Source organism: Vitis riparia, chromosome 7 (genome assembly GCF_004353265.1).
Source record: "Vitis riparia cultivar Riparia Gloire de Montpellier isolate 1030 chromosome 7, EGFV_Vit.rip_1.0, whole genome shotgun sequence".
Taxonomy (NCBI): Eukaryota; Viridiplantae; Streptophyta; class Magnoliopsida; order Vitales; family Vitaceae; genus Vitis; species Vitis riparia.
This window is the reverse complement of record NC_048437.1, coordinates 4109930-4130603: the sequence shown is the minus strand read 5'-3', so window position 1 is coordinate 4130603 and position 20674 is coordinate 4109930. Positions and strand designations below refer to the sequence as shown.

At 35.1% G+C, this 20674-nt stretch overlaps 3 protein-coding genes across 3 annotated transcripts; 2 read left to right on the top strand and 1 right to left on the bottom strand.

Annotated features, from left to right (window-relative positions):
- Nucleotides 1–725, bottom strand: LOC117918706 (protein RALF-like 34). The gene has a single exon (XM_034835543.1). It carries the CDS (start codon nucleotides 625–627, stop codon nucleotides 250–252), a length of 378 nt encoding a protein of 125 aa, XP_034691434.1. The 5' UTR covers nucleotides 628–725; the 3' UTR covers nucleotides 1–249.
- Nucleotides 726–5813: 5088 nt separating this feature from the next.
- On the top strand, nucleotides 5814–6990 carry LOC117919081 (transcription factor HEC2-like). Its single transcript, XM_034836130.1, has one exon. The coding sequence runs from the start codon at nucleotides 6015–6017 to the stop codon at nucleotides 6771–6773; it is 759 nt and encodes a 252-aa protein (XP_034692021.1). The 5' UTR covers nucleotides 5814–6014; the 3' UTR covers nucleotides 6774–6990.
- A 6627-nt stretch (nucleotides 6991–13617) lies between these two features.
- Nucleotides 13618–16164, top strand: LOC117919458. Its single transcript, XM_034836666.1, has 5 exons — nucleotides 13618–13930; nucleotides 14305–14498; nucleotides 14661–14694; nucleotides 14815–15428; nucleotides 15898–16164. The coding sequence occupies exons 1-5, from the start codon at nucleotides 13618–13620 to the stop codon at nucleotides 16162–16164; spliced, it is 1422 nt and encodes a 473-aa protein (XP_034692557.1).
- The last annotated feature ends 4510 nt before the right edge of the window (nucleotides 16165–20674 follow it).

The following is a 20674-nucleotide window of genomic DNA, read 5'->3' as shown; positions in this document are numbered from 1 at the left end:
TTCAAAATAAATTAATTTCCTAATATATATATAAATAATAAGTCTGTAAACACATTGTTTAAAGCTTACACATGAAAATAAATACCAAACCACAAACTCCTCGTACAACATCAAGATGATGCAACCAGATCTGCAACTCAACCAACCATAATCAGATCCGCAAGCCTAAAAAACAAACACCCCATCAACACAAACCCCATACCCATCTCAGAAACACAGCAGCAGAGTGGAAATAAACGAAGACTAGGCTTATCTTCGGCAACGAGTGATGGTGGAACAGCCTCTGGTGTAAGGGCGAACGGGGCCTCTAGCTTGGAAGCAGTTGTGGGTGTAGTAGGACCTGCCTGAGCGAGGTGGGCATGGGATTCTATTTGCAGAGAGAGCTCCGTAGGAGATATAGTACCGCATTCTGTGCCAGAACATGGACCTGCGATCGATTACCCCATCTGGGTCTTCCCCATCCTCGTCCCCAAACTCGTTGTAGAGAGACATTGTTGAAGGCCATTCCAGTGAGTCTGTGATGAGCTTCAAGCTCGACTCATCCACCTGGGCAACAACAACAACATTAGAAATGTATACGAAAAAGGCGCAGAGAACGAGAAGCTTGGGAAGCGATGAACACGCCATTGATGGATGGGATACAGAAGAGAGAGGGCAGTGGTTCAAAATGAGGAGTACAGAGTGTTGAGAAGAAGAGGACGGAGACAAAAAGAGGGAGTCACATGGGAGGGGTAGAGGGAAAGGGGGTGTTTGGTGATTGGGTTACAGCTGTGACTCATTAATGCTGCAATTCAGGCTTTTTTGTCTTTCGAATTTTCATGGGTTTTTTTTATTTTATTTTCATCATTTAATTCAAATTTAACGTCGGCCAAATTAACAAATTCACATGTTGTAAGCCCGTAACCAATTATTTTATTTTTAAAGGTTTTTATTTATTTATTTATTTATTTTCAAATTAATTGTTAAAATTATGGTATTTTATTTTATTAAATGATTTTGGGTTAGAAAATATAAGAGTTAAATAATGAGGGAAAGTGTGTTTTGTTTACCCGATGGGCCTTGCCGTAATGGACGCAGGTAGTTGGTTGGGCACAGATTTCAGGCTTTGTGGGGATGATCCCTAGTTCAGTGTCTGGCCCATTTAGATGTCGTCCTTGCATATCTACTTTAATACATTGGTCCTTTCTAAAATATCTCCCAATCTTCCTTCACATTTTTAGATTTATTTTTACCACTTCTCCTTCTCCGTACATTCTCTTTGTCATTTTTTCTATTTTCATAATGCATTGGCTTTTGACGAATTAAAATCACATTCTATTTTCATAATGCAACAAAGAGAAAGTGACTCTTTTCGTTTAAACCATCTGAATGACGAAGTGATTAAAAGTCTAGACTGCACAAGCCCAAAGGACAAACAAAGCCCTCCAAGCGGCACCCGTAAATCCTAACACCGCCCAATATTGTTTGGGCCGGGCTGCTCTCTCGTTCCAAAGCCATATCCCAAACAATCACCCAACTTTGTTCTTTTTCTGCTGACTCTTTCTCACGAACATGTCCGTGACAAGTTTGATAATTAGAAAATATAAAATAATTTTCTGTTATTAAAGAAAAAAAAAATATTTTCAAAGATTATTTTAAGTTTTTTCCCTTATTTTTTTAGGATTATTTTATAAAATAATTATTTAGATATGAAAAATGATTAAAAAAGGGATTAGGAATATTTTAAGTTATCAACTTTTATTTTATAAAACATTAAAAATAGTTTTTAAAAATTATTTTTTAAAACTCATTTTGAAAATACATGTCAAACAAAACCTAACCTTATTTCGTGAAGACAGGGCTAAATATTCCATCAGATATAATAAGAGAGAATTATCATATTACTTATCCTATCTTATATTTAATCAAATATGGGATAAGATGAATATTGTATATTATTATTATTTATATATATATATATATATATATAAGAAATGTTAATCTTCTACTAAGATGTGAGCTATGCATATCCCATGTATTATTATTATTATTTTTTTACCATTTTGAAAAATATTTTTTTAATTATGAATTAAATTTATGATTAAAAAATAAAAATATTATAAAAATAATATTAATATATATTTATATATAAATTATTTTATATGTTGAACATATAATTTTTTATTTATAAAATTTAAATATTTTAATCATGAATATTGTTAAACATAATAGAAATTTCATTTTTTAAATAAAAAAATTAGAATATAATATAATTTTTATTTTAAGTATAAAAAAAACTACTATATATTGCATATTATTTTTTATAATACAACACATCTTATGAGATATGCTACTTTAAGATATCATATTCCATTGAAAATTATATCTTAAGATATGTATTTAATAAACATATCTTATTTTATCTTGTCAAACACACATAAACTAATGTTACGCTTGGTTGGTGGGATAAGATATGATAGGATATGTATATCTTACAATATTATATATCCCATTAGAAATGAAATGCATATCTTAAGATATAATTTTCAATAGAATATGATTATTTTATTATGTCAAACAAATATAGAGTAAGTCTATGTTTGGTTGGAATGATAAGATAAAATAGGATAGTATATCTTAAATATTGTTTCCAATAAATTATGATATCATTAGATTTGCATATCCTATGAATATGATATTTTAAGATAGATATGTTATATTATATTATATTTATATTTAATTTTTAAAATGAATAACAAAAATGATATGAAATATAGATTATTTTCATTGTTTAAAATAAAAATTATATCTCATTTCAATATTTTCTATTTAAAATTTTGAAATTTCTTTTATATTTAACAATATTCATATATAAATAATTTATAATTATATATTAATGTTAATTATAAACATCTTCAGTTTTTATTTTTTAATCATAAATTTAATTTATAATAACAAAAATTTTGTTTTGTAAAATAAGTATATAAAAAACATATAAAACATTGATAAAAAATAAATTTATGATATACAAGATATACATATCTTATATTTTACATGTGATTAATATATTTTATATAAAAAGAATAAATAAATAAAAGGTGGATGATATATCCTACCATTTATTTTATTCTATACTTAATTGAAAACATAATAGAACAAATGATATGATAACTTATCTTATTCCATCGTAAACTAAAATATGAGATATGATATAATATCATCTCTTTTATCTCCACCAAACATGGCTTAAAGATGTAAGAGCAGACAAAAACATTAGCCCGTCATGACAACTGGTGCGACAGAGTAGTCTGAAGATCAACACTAGATCGCCGGGGTCCTTTTTATTATTTGTGGAGTTCTCCCTCTGCAAATATGGCAGGAACGTGAGGCCGGTGCAGACTGCATGGTGGTTTTATTGCTATCTATGATCCCACATTGATGACTGATGAGGCAGCCAACCCAACCCAATCCGAAAACTCACTCCTCCAAAACAGTTGGGCAGAACAGAGTTGGATTTTATGAACATTCAACATATGTGTGAAAGGAAGGTATGATCGGTTCATCCATGAATCCAAGTTGTGAGAAAACCAGTTCCATCACCCATGACCCCTCCTTTTTTTTTTTCTTTATATTTATGAAAGTGCACTATCAACCCTTATCATTATAGTTGACTATGTACGTCGGTCGAGATTCCATTCATCTACCACTTCCTTTTTTATGGCTCTTCTTAGACTTTTGAATTTTTCAGATTTTAAAAACCTACACGACAGGGTAATGAGTCTAATGACAGTAGCCTTTAAGCTTTATATATATATAAAAAAAGAGCTTTTGTGTTGTTTTCAACTGGGGAAGTACTCATATGGCCGACTTTTTATGCCTACTCTTCTTCTCTATCGACCTCTCCAAAATAAAATTATACAAGGTTGGTAAGGGTGTGAAAAATGTAAGTTTAAAAAGTATGGTTAAAATAGAAAAAAAAATTTAAAAAGGTGATTCGGGTGCAAATGACATAAATTGAGATTTTTAAATTAGATTTTGACCATTTTTTTCTATTTAATTCACAAAACAAAGCCTTTTAAAACGTATTTGACGGTTTCTTTCTTCTTCTTTTTTCTCTTTTTTGGGGCCTTTTTTCTTTTTCTCTGAAAGGAAATCGGAGAAAAAGCTCAATCAATGTGCTTTCATTTTGCAGAGGTATGGAAAAGCTACATGCAGACATGATGGAAAATATGAAATCCAGAGCCAGACAACATCAAAAGAAGCATCTCTCCACCCGCTGTTTGTCTGTGAATTTGCAAGTATATACGAAGAAAGAAAAAAAAGAAAAAATCAACCCATTGAGATGAAAAATAGTATGTGGGTCCACTCTATGAAGCTCTACTTCCCATTTTTTCAAGTAATCTTGGAAAAATGTTTCATTTAAATTATATCTAAGTTTAAATGTGGTCAGCAGTCAGAGCATGGGAGTCACAAGTCTCTATCCCTTTCCCTATTCCACTAGGCCTTTTCTCAGTTCTTTCGAAGGGAACATGTCTCTTTACTTCTGTCTTCTTGATAGATTTGTTTATTATTAATAGCTTCTGTTTTTGTGGTGATGGGGATTTATTTATTAGTCCCCCGTGGCCAAATCATAACTTTAAAACAAAGATAATTGGGTCAACTCCCATGGTTCTCTAACTTATTATATGATTTATGTTGATATCTATGTGGATTCTACTACGTCACATCCCATATGCATGAGATTAAATCTAATTAAGTTACCAACCAACTGATTAACATTATTTCTATATGGTTTAATTAGCAATATTATTATTAAAAATGGGGCTGATTTAAATATTTAGATGTTGCGTAGGAGTGTCCACCACGACACCTCTGGGGTCTGATGATTCCAACGCTGAATTCGAGAACTGTACAAGTTCAAAAAACGACACCGTTTCATTGGATCCCAATCTCAGAAGTCTTTCTACCTTGAAGCTCAGTCGTTTGTTCACATTTCACAAATGCATGCAGGAGTTCACCACTGTAAAGTTAGTTAGCAAACTCTGGAAATTCACCAGCATATTACAGTGGAGGTCAACATCATCACCAGCTCCTGATCCGTCTAGGGAAGCGTGCCAGATCAGAGGGTCTACACCTTACAGCTCTGCACCAGGATCTAGAGAATTACTACTGTAGGTCCCCACCCCCACCCCCACACCGGGATCTCACGGCGGGCGGCCGGTGGTGACATTTCTGAATTAGGGGGTTGGGTTTCTGACAAATGTCATGTGACTGTGGGGTTGCCACATTTCTTTATAAAAACATGTAAATCTCAAGGGGAATCAAGGGGAAAGTCAAGAACTTTTACCCAAAGGAAGATGGGCTTTAGAGATAATGGTTCATGCACCTTCATTCAAAGAGAAATCTGCATTAATCCGGTCCATTCTCATCTGTGGTCCCAGTTAGACTACAAGTCTAAAACCCCATGATCTTATGACCATTGATTTTGGATAATTTGAAGCATTTTTAGGGTTTTATGGGAGATCAATGATGGGGTTCCATTGATGATGATCCCTCCTAGAGGTAGCCCCATTGAGTGGGTGCTCTAATTCTAGATCGGAGGTCTTCAATTCATCATAAATGATTCTGAAACTTTTGGGTCTGCACCAATGAAAAGAGGGGAGAACCTTTCCAAAAACAGAAAGAAAAAGAAAAAGAAAATAATTTTCAAAAATGATAAAATATTGGGTGTTTTCTTTTCATGTATAAACAATTGTGAAAATATTGGCCACAGCTTGCTATATATAGGCTTTCTGTGAGCCTGCTGGATTGTTAGTCAGTTGCCCATTGTCCTATACTTTCTATAGCTGTTTTATTCTTTTTCTTTTCCCTTTTTTTAATCAAACTTTTCGTCATCTCCTTGCCCTGCATATTTCTGATTCATAAAACCCTACTTTCTCTAGGCCGTCTTCTCTGTCTTCCCCAACCCTTGCTGTTCTCAGTCTTCAGTTTCTCCCTTATTTCATTGTTGAATCTAGGGGAAAGCGTGAGGATCCATGGATATTGATGTGCTAAAATCGACAGTACAAGATCAGATGGACATGATGTCAATGATGATGCAAATGGACAAGCTTCCTGAACTCTTTGGACCCTACCAGGAGCCTTCCGAATTGCCGGAGATGGAATTCTCCGGCGGTGCAACTGCCACCACCATAGGAACTGCACCACCCATGTTCCATAGCCCTCTTATAAATCCATCTTCCTCCATATCGTTTATGAGCACCCCAGTCCAAGAACCCATGACACCACCTCTTCTTCCCCATGTGGGCTCTGGGAGATTGAAAAGTGCCGGTGAATTATGCGGTGTAAATCCATTTTCACCTCCCTCAGAGAAGAAAAACTCCATGGCATCAATGAGAGAGATGATATTCTCAATTGCCGTGATGCAGCCCATTCACATAGACCCCGAGTCTGTCAAGCCACCCAAGAGGAGGAACGTGAAGATATCCAAGGATCCGCAGAGCGTGGCGGCGAGGCACAGGAGGGAAAGGATCAGCGAGAGGATAAGGATTCTGCAGAGACTAGTACCAGGAGGAACCAAAATGGATACAGCCTCAATGTTGGATGAGGCTATTCATTATGTGAAGTTTCTGAAGAACCAGGTACAATCACTGGAAAGGGCAGGAGCCCATAGGCCAATGGGTGTTGTTGGGTTCCCAGCAACCACAACCTCAATGGCCAATCCCAATTACTCATCTTTGGCCAAAGCTTTCCAGACTTCTCCGATGGTGGGCTCTATGCAGATGTTTAGGTGAGAGAGAGAGCAAGAGAGAAATTGTGAGTTACAATTAATTGTTTTGGACATATGTATTGAGCAGACTGCAGAGGGAGTAGAGAGTTTTTACCTCATCCTAGTGTAATTCTCTAACCGTTTCTAAATCCCTGTGCTTGTTGTATCAATGCCTCTCTCCATGCAGAAAATGATAGACTCAGGTGTCTTATATCTAAAGGTTACATTCTATCATGGAGTTATCACATCCTGTATTATGTATAATATATGTATAAGATATATATATATATATATATATATATATATAGGATCTCATGAATCAGTTCATCCAGTAATGTCCTCATATACTTAGAACTATAATAAAGGAGCTGCATGCTCCACCGCAGTGAGAAAATTAAGTTAATTTCTTATGTAAATTGCATCCCAGTCTTCTTGTCATATAGATATTTACAATGAAATCCAGACAATGTTGCCATGTTGGTGTACTATTGTACTAGCAGCAAGCTGTATTTCTTCAAATCTGATAAACTCCCTAATGATCCTAATTCATGAATATATTCAGCTTCTGAGGCCATTTTTCAGTAGTAGACCCACACTAGAGTGTAGTACACAGGCACATCACCCTAGTCATCAAGCTAGCTTCGGTACTAAAACACAGCATGAGTAGCATGATTCAAACTATAACAGCTATAGAATCATTTCCAAATGAAAAAGACACAAGGTTTGATCCGGGTCATCTTACTCAGGCGTTTTGTGGTTAGTCATATATTTTTAGGACATGTCAAGGTTGGAATTTTTTCTATAATCAGCGTCCTCACCGGTCTAATCAATAGTTTTATTCATGGGTCAACAAAAATGCACCAGGAATCCACGTGAAACACTGACTTTCCGATGATTTGATAGGTAGGCGTGACGGTGACATTGGTTATCCTCTGCCCCCACCTCTACCTGTGATGGGTTGTGACCTTAATATTTCTACATGCTCATAATGTTATGGTCCGTTTGGAGTTTGGCAGTTCATTCCAGAGGCTTCATATATTGTTTTCATTGAAGAAAAGAAGTCAGGACAAACTTAATGCCATGATTTGAGTATATGTATAGGATTCAACTGTGTTACAGGCACTGTCTAGTGTCTAGTCTCTACTCCTTTATACATAGTAAGTGCATTCTGACCCTTGAAAAGGGATGAAGATATAAAGGAGCTGCAGTAATCTCATTATGCTGCTGGTTACTATTACTGGAGCCCCAGCACAGGAAAGAGACTTTTCTCCAAGATTATAAAGTTTACACCAAATGCCCAAAAATGTGGAATCCAACCCAATTAAATCAATAGCATGGGCAGGTGTTTTTCTTCTTCTCTTTTCCATGTGGGATTGCATGGCAGTAAATACTCCCATAAAGGGCTTATGGAGCTGGACCCTTGCACTGCCACACTGCAACTGTCTATTTAGTAAAGTAATTATAGATAACAACATAAAAATTAACAAATGTTTTCTGAAAAAAAAAATTGGCCAACTTTGATCTACAAGTATGTGTCACTTAAAGTGTTTCAAACATGGATACAAGATCCATTTTAGTGAGGCAATTAACCATGCACACAAAAGAGGGTTCAGATGAGTGAACGATTTCAATTTAAAAGTTAAAACTAATAGAGGCATTAAAAAAAAGGAAGCCAAAAGGAAGGGTAGGTTGCCTCCTGAGGCAGGGTCGAATGATAGGAGTGTTCATGTCTCAAGGATCATGCCTCACCAAAAGCCATTCATTCATTCATGTCATTCATATCAATTTAATCATAAACAAATATCAAAATGAGAAGGGGAAAAAATATTTAAAGAAATGGTCAAACCACATCTAGCAAAAAAGACCCATGTGAGACAGACCACTAAGGCTCCAACATCCCCATAGACCCATATACAGGCTTTTATTATTAGAGTAGAGAGGGGGACTCCCCTTTTCATGGGATTAGGGCACTGCCTCTTCCACCCCACAAGTGCAATGTATCAAAGTCTGACATTTTTCTTTTCTTTTCTTTTCTTTTCTATCTGCTCATTCATTTGTTCTCTGTGATGGGATAAGTTCTCGTGTTCTTTGTGACACGGAATAAATGGTTTAAACCCAAGACTTCTAGCCATTTGATATTCCATTGCCAGAGTAAAAAGGTGAAATAACTACACTCCAACAGCCAAAAATTACTGACAGAACTAACCCACATGTATATATATACATGATTGGGTAGAGGTGCAGATAAAACATGTCCTTGCTAGAGAAGCTTGACTGTGTGTTTAAGTGGTTGTTCTCCTCCTTTTGTTGGAGAAACCGCCAGAAACGGTGAAAGAACAGTGAGGGAGGTGCACTTAAAGTTAGAGGTGGTGCGACCATAAAGGAGGATATGGTGAAATGGGCCCTAAAATGTTTGAGTTTTAATAGATATATAATATGAAAAGACACAATGGGATGAGTTGGTTGGTGGGTTGGATTAGATTTTGGCAGAAGACTCCCACTTTTAAAGGGGCAGGTGGAGGGCAAGTCCATATATCTAACACCCAAAATTCTTCCTTCATTTGTCCCTTATGCTAGGTGGGATGAATTTGAATGTAACTGGATCTCAGTTAAATACACTGAAAGAATCATGGAATGGGCTTGTTGGTTTTCCAAATAACTTAAAATAGTCCCCTTTTATTTATTTATTTATTGTTTTTAAGAGAAAAAAAAATGGCAGTTCCAAATCTTTCTGGGGAAGCAAGTGAAAGACATGGGAGAAGTGACAAAAACTTGTCAAATCACTTCTGAAGCCCAGTACAAGAACACTTCATATGCCCAACTAAAAAAAAATTAAAAAAAATTCTGATAAAATTTTGGTCTTAAATCAATCCATTCTATGCAAGGCTAAATTCACTCTCAATGTTGGGTTAGATGGGCTGGTTCTTGATCCACCGAGCTCAGTTTTAACTCCAAGCTGGATAACGGCTTGAAGCTTCAGGCCCAACCAGCAACAGAGTATCTTTGATAACCATGAGCACAGCCCAGTCCCATTCCAGCCTGTTTAGGTCATAAGGCTAGCAACTGAATAAGGTAATCAAATTTCTTTATAATTTTCCCAAAATTGCTTTTTGAACAAATATAGTATTTAATTTTAAATATTATTAAAATAATAATATTCATTATTATCATTAATAATATAGTAATTAATTTCTTTATAATATTATTAAAACAATACTAATGAATATTATTATTTTTTATGATGTCATATCACAAGTTATCACATTTTAAAGATGAATTATTTTTGTGTGCTAAAATGTCAAAATCTCTTAGAGATTTTTGTGATTGCATAGGCATAGGTCTGAAAACTTATTCAATAAATTCTCTCTTAATCAACGTTTTATCAACAACTTAAGAATGTGTGAGGACATATTGAATTGCAAGAATGACCAAAGTTACCTTCTCTTAGACAAAAGGATAATTAACAATGACTGAATGAGTATGATAGACAAAATTATTACCAATATTTTGATTTTTAGCTTGAGCATTGGAACTTTTAGCAATGGTGAGACTTCTTTCCCGTAAATCGAAATTTCCACTACCCCCTAACCATTTCAATCATACCCCATGTTACAAAAAAAAACCACTTGTGCATGTTCTAGGAATATTTTCGTTTTTTTTTTTTTTTACTATAAGTGATTATTTATATCCTTCAAGAACTGATATTAATTAATTAAAAGAAGATTAAGACTATTTAGTAAGTATAGTAAATTTAAAATTTTCATACCTTTGTCCTAAGTTATGATTGATTCGGAAAACTTTGTCTTAGTTTAAAATTGATTTTTTTATTTTATTATTTCATTGTAATGGGGAGTAATTGCCATGCAAGAGAAGTTTCATATCTTATATACCACTACAATACCAAAGATCATATTTAAAACATCTTCTTTCATGTTCTTAGAAGTCACAAGTAGAAGCCCATCATTGTTGATCTATAGCTAACATTATGAGATAACTTTTGCTTCTCTTACTATCCTTCCTTTCTTTAGTAGATTTTTCTTCACTTCAAATAAAATAAATAAATAAAAATAAGAGTGCTCTTACAATTTAGAGAAGAAAAAGAGTCCTCGTCATTGTAATTATTCTTTCTTATTTGATTAATGAATTTTTTAGTTTTGGTACATTCTATGAACATAGGGTTCATAGTGATTATTAAACCACATTAGAAATATCTTGACCATGTATGGTAACTATTTCTGAAAATAATTATGTAAAATAATTTTTAAAAAACTATTCTCTAATGTTTTTTAGAATAAAAGTCTGTTTGAGAACTTAAAATATTTTTAAATATGTTTTAAAAATAATTTTTATATCTAGTATTATATTTTTAATGGTTTTACATGTTTATATAATTATTTAAAAAAAAATAAGTGAAAATAATTGAAGATAACTAAAAATTATTATTTGAAAATACTATATTTTCTATTTTTAAGAATAGAAAATTGAAAATAGATTTTTGGCTGTCAAATTTAATTTCTTATATTTTTTATTTTATTTTAAAGAACAAAATATTGTTATTAAAAACACTTGTCAAATAGGTCTCTTATCTTTTCGTTATTAATCTAGCCAAAAATATATTTCCATATACTTATATGATAAAAAAATAGTAGGAACTTAAGTTTATAAAATACAAATTTTAAGTAAATATCTATAAATAATTAGCATTGTATATGTTTTTTGTGCTTTTGATCAATCAAATACTATTTTTCAATAATATAAATACTATTTTTGACTACCTTAAATATTATATTTACTTGATAAATATATTAAATTTAAATTATTTTTATATGGGTGTGTGAAAAACACTTTTTCCATTCTACTAAAGACTTGCATGCATCATTTGAACACGTCATATATTTACTGATGAAAAATATGACCATAACTATAACAAAGATAATTACAAGCACGAAAAATGCCAACAATATATTAAAAACGTGGCATACGTACATATGTACCTCCGGTCAAAAGCTTCTCTTTTCCCTTTTCTTTTTTCAAATTTTTTGTAGAATGCATTTAGTGTGCACAATGAAAAAATACATTAAAAACATGGCGTATTAATTAAAAACGAGAGATTTCAAAACAATTCTCAAAAAAACTATTTTTTGAAATAAACTTTTAGTTGTTTTTGGAAATAAAATTCTGTTTGAGGACTCTATGAAAGGTAATTTTTTTTATATATATAACAGAGAAGTTTTCAAATATTTTTCATAATTTTAAATTATTTTTGAAAATATTCTTAAAAAAATACTTAAAAAACGATATTAGGTTGTTTGAAAAAATAATCTATTTTGAAAACAAATTCTCAAAAGATTATTTTCAACAAAAATTTATCAAATATGTTTTCAAATTTTAAAATTATTTTTCATAAATTATACCCTAAATTGGACTTTTTTTCTTAAAATTTAAATAGAAGGTAACATAAGTGTCGTTAAAACATCAAAATTTAAGTAAATTTTTTTTCGAATTTTGTTAAGCTAAAACTAAATATACAAAAAAATAAATAAAACTTAACTTCAAAAACAAAACTTCATATAAGAAAATAAATTGGGATATTCATTTATTTTTATGCAGCAGATGGCTATGCATCTTAGGTATAACACATCCTTATCAATCATATTTTTACTAGTGCAAGTCAGATTAGGTGGCCCGTATAACCAAAGAATTCAAAGATGCTATTTAAATCAAGATTACATAAAAAGGATCTTGAATTTTTTAATGACCTAACGATGAAGCTGAAGTGAAAATGATAAATTTTTCTTAAGATAGTTCAATCATTATTTTCTGAGCTTTAGAAATGGATGGACAGTGATTTTTAAAAACATTTCTCCAAAAAACGTGATTAATAATTTTTCAAAATTTTAAAAATATTTCTTAAATTTTATCAAACGCAATGAACTCTTAAATTGTGTTAGCACATTGGACTTTAATATTGGATGACTTATCTTTCGTTTTGGTCGGAAGAAGGTGTTTATGGTGTTTTATTCATGGGTTTTCTTGGGAAGTTTCTTATCAGGTGTCTTTCCTTTCTACAGGGTCTACATGTGTTTTTCATTTTTACAAATTTCATCAGCATCTTTCCTTTTCCATTTTTTTTTTTGTTTGCAACAGTTTTATGCAAACATTTTCGAATGCGGGGTTTTCTTCTAATTACTTGTCGGTGGTTTGGTTTGGAGGTACTTCTTTTTTATGGAGGTGAATCAAACTTACAGCCCCTTGAGGAAGAATGTGGATGGAAGATTTATGGCACAGAAACCGGCATTAATTAAAATCCATCCAAGTTGAAAGAAGGAATGCATGCTTCACGAATTCATTCATCATTGCTGAGAGACTGAATTCGAAGCAGCTTCTCACCAAGCAAGCCAATTGTGAATTTCTTCATTGTCTAAAGCAAAAGTTGTGCTGGAAAGGAGCAAGGAAAATGCTACTTTTTAGTTTTTCCCGAATTTCTGAAGACCATCCTGATGACAATAGTCAAAATACATTTCGAGTGGTGAAACCCTGAAAAGTTTAAAGCAATCTCAAAGGAAGAGCTCTTCGTAAAAGGAAATTAAGAGGGTCTCTTTCTGACTGAGAAGCCAACTCAAAAAAGAAAGAACAATTATGTATTACAAATAATGCATGGTTAGAGTATGGAAAGTAGACTTACTTAATTTAGGATTTGGAAACACGCGTGAGACCTGCTTAATCGTGAAACCGCCAATGTTACTATTTTCTTTTGAGTGAATGCCGGGCTCATGTTTATAAATATGGCTTCTAAAGGTTACGTTGAGGCAAAAAAAAAATTATCTCATCATCCCACTTTCTTCTTTCCTTTCTGCAACAACCTTGCCATGACTACTAAGAAATGCAACAAGGAGTTCTCCAGCGACTACACGTTGTTGATACCAGAGAAACTGAGTTTCTATGAACTCATTCGCATCTTGTTCCCGGGTGGCATAGAAAAGAGAGCATTTGTAGACTGCCAGGAGGGTGCTGAGTCGAATTTCGAGCGTAGATGGATCATATTCATCTCCATCTTGGCACAAAAGCTTCTGCAGTTTGTGGCAAAGCCATTGTCATGGTTTGGATCAGCGTTTGAGATGGGGTTGAACCTTTCCTCCACTAATGGCGGCTTTGGCATGCTCTTGCTCAATTATTTAAGAGGTCAGTGATTTAATTGTTGATCGCCATGATCTGGTTTGATTTTCTTTTTCTTCAAATTCTCTGATAATGTGTAGACATATCAACCATCTCATCCTGTATATTAGACATGTAGTTAGGTATGCAATTCTATGGAGTTTTTGTGTGTTATTATCCATGATAAGCCATATCAACTTGGCCTTTCTAAACCCCTTACTCGTCTTTACAGCTCGGACTTCCTGTTTTTTCCTCAAGAATTGCTTTCCTATTCTATACTGCACAAGTAGTTTAATTTTGACACTAAATGAAGCTTTTAATTAAAGGGGTTCTCACAGCACAATGGATCAATTTTGTTTGTCTATTCAAAGACTAAATGTGGATAGAATAATGTTGTATAGGGAAAATCCAATGGCCGGACAAAACATCTCCGACTTTCTCATCGATCTGTGGACATCTAGACAAGCGAGTGGAGTTAGACAAGAGCATCGAACCAGGAGATAGCAAATACCATGCAGCACTTTCTATGATGTGTGCTAAGATAGCTTATGAGAATAAAGCCTATATCAAAACTACAGTGGAAGATCAATGGAAAGTATAATGATTTCCATTTTTTGCCTTTATTTTACCTTTTCACGTTCCTTTCAAATCTGTATAGGCCATCCAAGGTTCTACTTGTATAACTCATACGAGGCCTTTTGGGGGAGATTTTGTTGAGTGATCTAGAATTTGATATAAAATTTATGATGATTTGCAGATGGAATTTTTGGGATCTTTTGATTTCTGGAATGGTAAGAAAATCCAATTCTAATCTATATATATATTTCCATTAATTGCCATGGTTTTGTCCTTGGACTTGAGTGAAGACAACTCTAGATTTCATTCTCATACACGAATCAATTGTTTCTCAGATTATCAAGATAAAGCTACAACACAAGCATTCATACTTCATGATAAAAATGTTGACAGCGATACAATAGTTGTGACCTTTAGAGGTACTGAAGCATTCGATGCAGATGCATGGTGTACTGACTTTGATATCTCTTGGTATGAAATCCCGGGAGTGGGAAAGATTCATGGGGGATTTATGAAAGCTCTAGGCCTACAAAATAACCTAGGTTGGCCTAAGGATATTAAACAGGATGGTAGTCACCCGCCGGTGGCTTACTACGCCATTCGGAAAATGCTGAGGGAACGCTTGCAGGCAAACGGTGAAACAAAATTTTTAGTGACTGGTCACAGCTTAGGCGCGGCCCTGGCAATCCTCTTTCCGGCAGTTTTGGCATTGCACGAGGAGACGTGGATGTTGAAGAGGCTCCGGGGTGTATATTCCTTTGGACAACCCCGGGTTGGAGATCAGAAATTTGGGGAGTTCACGACAAAGAAGCTGAAAGAGCACAATATTCCATATTTCAGGTTCGTTTACTGTAATGATTTGGTGCCCAGGTTGCCCTACGATGACAAGGCGCTTATGTTCAAGCACTTTGGCACATGCGTCTACTATAACAGCTTCTATGAAGGAAAGGTAAGCTTCTTTCTCCTAGACACATTTTATTCAAACTTCTCTACATTCAATATTTCAGCATCATATGAACTGTTCCTGGAATTCAATGGGCTCCATATCAGACATGGCCAAGCTGATCACTGAAAAAGATCCAACCATAGTGCCATGCATGCAGCACCATGGTTGAAACAGACTCCACCATCTCTCCTGTGTTTCTATTTCCAGGAAAATTATGAATTAATTAAACTCCTACCAATAGGCCATGAGCTGTAAATTAATAAACCCTTTGATTCTTTGAAGCCGAGTGTTTAATCCAAGGTGCAACAGCAATCCAAGTTGTTGTTGGGTCACCCGTAGTTCATTGTTATTTGATGCCTTATTTTCCTTTAATAATCGAGCTTTATCTGTAATAATTCAAAAATTATTGTAAGTTGCATAATGAAGCAAAGACTAACTCATAGAAGCGATTACCGTTGTCCTTTGTTTACAGATTGTTGCAGAAGAACCGAACAAGAACTACTTCTCTCCATTGATGGCCATACCTAAAACTTTGAATGCCGTGTGGGAGTTGATAAGAAGCTTCATTATTGCCCATTTAAAGGGAAAGGAGTATACAGAAGGGTGGCTCCTCAGAGCCTTTAGGGTGTTGGGACTTATAGTCCCAGGTGTATCAGCTCATGGCCCCCAAGATTATGTCAATTCTACTCGCTTGGGATCCTCAGCTTCATTGCTTCCACACCAAATCCCAACACAGTAACAATGTGCCTGAGTCTCTACTCGGCTCAGAAAATTAAGTTCATTAGTGTAGTTAATGAAGAACAATTTCTATTGATATTAATGAAGAATGATATTATTATTCAAGTTGAGTTCAGTTGGGGGTTTTGTACTAGCATGCATGAATAGTTGATGGAGCACCTATTTATGGAAAAATCTACTATCGTTCAATCCTGTTGAAATTAAAGTGTAACAAATTCCTATCCCAATATATATATATATATATATATATATATATATATATATATATATATATATATATATATATATATATATATATATATTAAAGGAATATTATATAGAATATTTCTTAAATTTATATGTAATTATAATTAATTTTTTTTAGAAAAAAATAAAATAAAATAAATTAATAAAAATATCTTTATAAATATTTTAAGTGATGAAAAGAAAAAGATATAAAAGAAATATGTACTTGTGAGGACTATATATACAATGAATAGAGATGTAAAAAAGAGTGCAAGACATCTGATGAAGTAAAAGGGCTCGTTAAGGTGTAAATGTGAGAGTTAGAATTTGAGAAGGCAAAACTCTGTTCTCTCTCTGTAGGAGAAAAGCAGAGTGAAAGAGGGTTTTTATATATTGTTCAAGAAACTCTATTACAAGAAGTAAAGACAGCTGTAGTGATAGCTGTCATAACAGAAATCAAGACTATCACGTGGGATCTGTAACCACTTCCTCTATCTTTGGCTTATCATCCCCCCTCAAGTGAAAGGGTCTTGGAGCTATGCAAAGCTGTGACTTAAGAGACAAGAACCGAGAACTTGTAAGATGCTTAGTCAAAAGATCAGCTGGCTGATCTTCAGTAGGTACAAAATGCAGCTGAATCTTGCCTCGTATGACTTGATCTCGGATGAAGTGAAGATCTATTTCAATGTGTTTCGTTCTAGCATGAAACACAGGGTTCTTTGCCATATGATAAGCACTGATATTATCATACCAGAGCAGGGGAATTGCAAGTATAGGAACACATAATTCTTGCAACAAGGCTTGCATCCATATAATTTCTACAGTAGCTAAGGCAAGGGCACGATATTCAGACTCGGCACTGCTGCAAGACACCACCTTTTGTTTGGTAGAGGACCAAGAGACTAAGTTACCTCCCAGATACACCAAATAGCCACTGGAACTTCGCCTATCATCAGGTTGAGCACCCCAATCTGCATCTGAGAAGCCTTCGATTGTCAAATTGGTTGAAGGACTCAGCAATAACCCATCTTGCATTGTTCCTTTAAGATAACGAAGGATTCTTTTGACTGAAAGCCAATGAGCTGAGGTAGGCTGTTGCATGAATTGACATGCCTTATTAACTGCAAAAGCTATATCAGGCCTTATTATTGTTAGATACTGAAGTGCCCCTACCACACTTCGATATTGAGTGACGTCGTCCAAAGGATCACCATCAAACTTGGACAAATTCTTCCCAACAGTTCCGGGTGTTTTTGCTGGTTTGGTATCAAACATTTCAGTTCGATGAAGCAGATCAGAAACGTATTTGGTTTGGCTTAAATTCATAGAGCCTTCATGGTAAGAGACTTCTATACCGAGGAAGTATGATAGCTGTCCCAAATCTCTCAAAGCAAAAATAGAATCAAGCTTAGCAATGAGTGAGGAAATCTGTGTTGAGGAGCAGCCAGTGATGATTATATCATCAACATAGACAAGAACAATCAAAGTAGTAGACTCACTAAAGTGTAGAAACATAGAACTATCAGTTCTAGAGTTGCTGAATCCCCACTGTAGAAGGGCAGAACTGAGTCGTTGAAACCAGGCTCGTGGTGCTTGTTTCAAACCATATAGAGCCTTCTTCAATCGACACACTTTGGTTGGGAATTTAGTATCTAAGTAGCCAGGAGGTTGAGACATGTAGACTTGCTCTTCTAACTCACCATTGAGAAAAGCATTGTGAACATCAAGCTGCCTAATTTCCCATTGAAGACTGAGAGCCACAGTTAGTATGATTCGAATGGTTGCAGCCTTAACCACCGGACTAAAGGTCTCAAAATAATCAAGACCATGAGTTTGGTTATACCCCTTAGCCACAAGTCGGGCTTTATATCTCTCTATGCTCCCATCTGGCTTGTGTTTCAACTTGTATACCCACTTACAGCCTATTAGATTAACTTCAGAAGGCTGGTCAACAAGATCCCAAGTTTGATTCCGATGAAGAGCAGCAATTTCTAAATCCATAGCTTGAATCCAATTTGGATCCTTGAGAGCTTGTTTGAGTGTATACGGTTCTGAGATCTTTACAGCAGAGAGATAAAAAATGGTCTTCTTCTTGGTTATACCTTGCATTAGCCTTGTTGTCATGCGTGGAGCAGGGAAAGGAGAAGGAGGTTGATCCTCATGTATGGCTTCGGGTAAGGTACTAGAGGCAGGAGTAACAGTAGGACTACTCACAGAATCAGAAGCTTCACTCGTGGAAGGAGAGGAAGAAAGTGAAGATGTGTGGCTGCCATTAGAACAGAAGGTTGGAGAAGGAAAGGAAGTTATAATGGCTGGAGTTAAAGTATCTGTTGAAGTGTCTTTGGTTGGGGAGAGATGGTGAGTTTTAGCTAGAGGAAATTGTCCCTCATCAAAAACAACATGAGGAGTGATGTAAACTCGTCCAGTCAGAAAGTCAAGACACAAAAACCCTTTGTTATGAAGACTATAACCAAGAAATAGACTTTGAACAGAACGATATTGAAGTTTGTGACTGTTGTAAGGACGGATGAATGGGTAACACAAGCAGCCAAAGACTCTAAGGGACTTGTAATCCGGAACCTTTTGAAAAAGTGTGAAATAAGGGGAGTTATTTTGGAGTACCTTACTTGGCATTCTATTGATGAGAAATGTAGCTGTCTGGAAAGCATATTGCCAGAATTCCATTGGTAAGGAGGCATGAGCCAACAAGGCCAACCCGGTTTCAACAACATGCCTATGCTTTCGTTCAACTCTCCCATTCTGAGCTGAGTTATACGGGCAAGAAAACCGATGAAAAATGCCTGTTTGCTGAAGAAACGTCTTGAAGGATCTGAACTCACCACCATTATCAGACTGTAGGCATTTGATTTTAGCATCTAATTGATTTTCTACTTGGAGTTTGAACTTCTTAAAAACAGGAAGGGCTTGATCTTTTGTTTGAAGAGGATAGAACCAGGTGTACCGTGAGTAGTCATCTAGAAACAAGATGAAATATCTAGCACCAGAGGTAGACTTGACTGGGGCAGGTCCCCAAAGGTCAGTGTGAACAAGTTCCAAAGGTTTGGAAGCACAAGAAAGTGAAAGATGAGTAGGTAATCTGTGACTTTTAGCAAGCTGACAAGAGGAGCAAACAGTATTTTTATTCTTTTCAAAGGAGACATTACAACTCTGCATAATTTGGGTTACAATGTCAGTAGAAGCATGGCCTAGTCTGTGATGCCATAACTTCACTTTATTATCAAAGATACTGGAATTATGAGAGTAAACAGTACAAGAATTAGTAGCACCAACAAAGGCTACTTTCTTGCTGTTCAAAACTGGGAATCGGTAAAGTCCATTCTCAAGCTGGCCTTGAGCAAGCACCTTCTTCGTATGTAGATCCTTCACAAAGAAACTATTAGACCGAAACTCAATTAAGGCATTATTGTCTGAGCAGAATTTAGCAACACTTATCAAGTTTGCTGATATAAAGGGGACATGAAACACCTTTTTGAGATGAAAAGAATGTGAATCAGAAAGTAAACGATGAGAACCAGTGTTGGAAATGGATAGGTGCTTACCATTACCAATTGTCACCTTATCTGTGCCCGTGTATGGTGAAGAACTGGTCAGATTGCCCACACTCTGAGTCAGATGATGACTGGCTCCAGAGTCAAGATACCAAGTGTCATCTGCAAGATTATTAGAAGAGGCAACCATAGCAGGTATAGAGTTTGGATTACCAGCATTTGAGGGAGAAGTATTACTGCTCTGAGAGCTTTGATAGGAGATATCAAATCTGTGATAACAGATCTGAACAGTATGACCAAACCTGCCACACAACTGGCATTGTGGCTTCTCAGAGCTGTTGGAATTGTGCCTCTCATTTTGGCCATATCGACCCCCTCGACCACGACCTCTGTAGGTATAGTTGCTGGTGTTTGGGGTATGATTCTGTCCTTGACCGCCATTATACCTCCTTCCACCACCTCTGCTATTAGATGAAGAGGCATAATTGGCTGATATAGGAGAGAATTGTTCAATCGAGCTTTGTTGCTCAAGGCGATGTTCAAACGCAAGAAGCATGCTATGAACAGCTTCAATAGAGATCTTGTCATCTCTAATATTAATAGCAGTTACAACTGCATTATAGTCGGATCCAAGTCCGCCAAGGAGATTCATAACCTGGTCTTGTTCTGAGACAGGTTCTCCAATTGCTGCTAGACTATCTGCAGCTCCTTTAACCTTCATGATATAATCGATCATAGACAGAGAACCTTTCTTGGTTGACTGTAACTCGAGCCTTA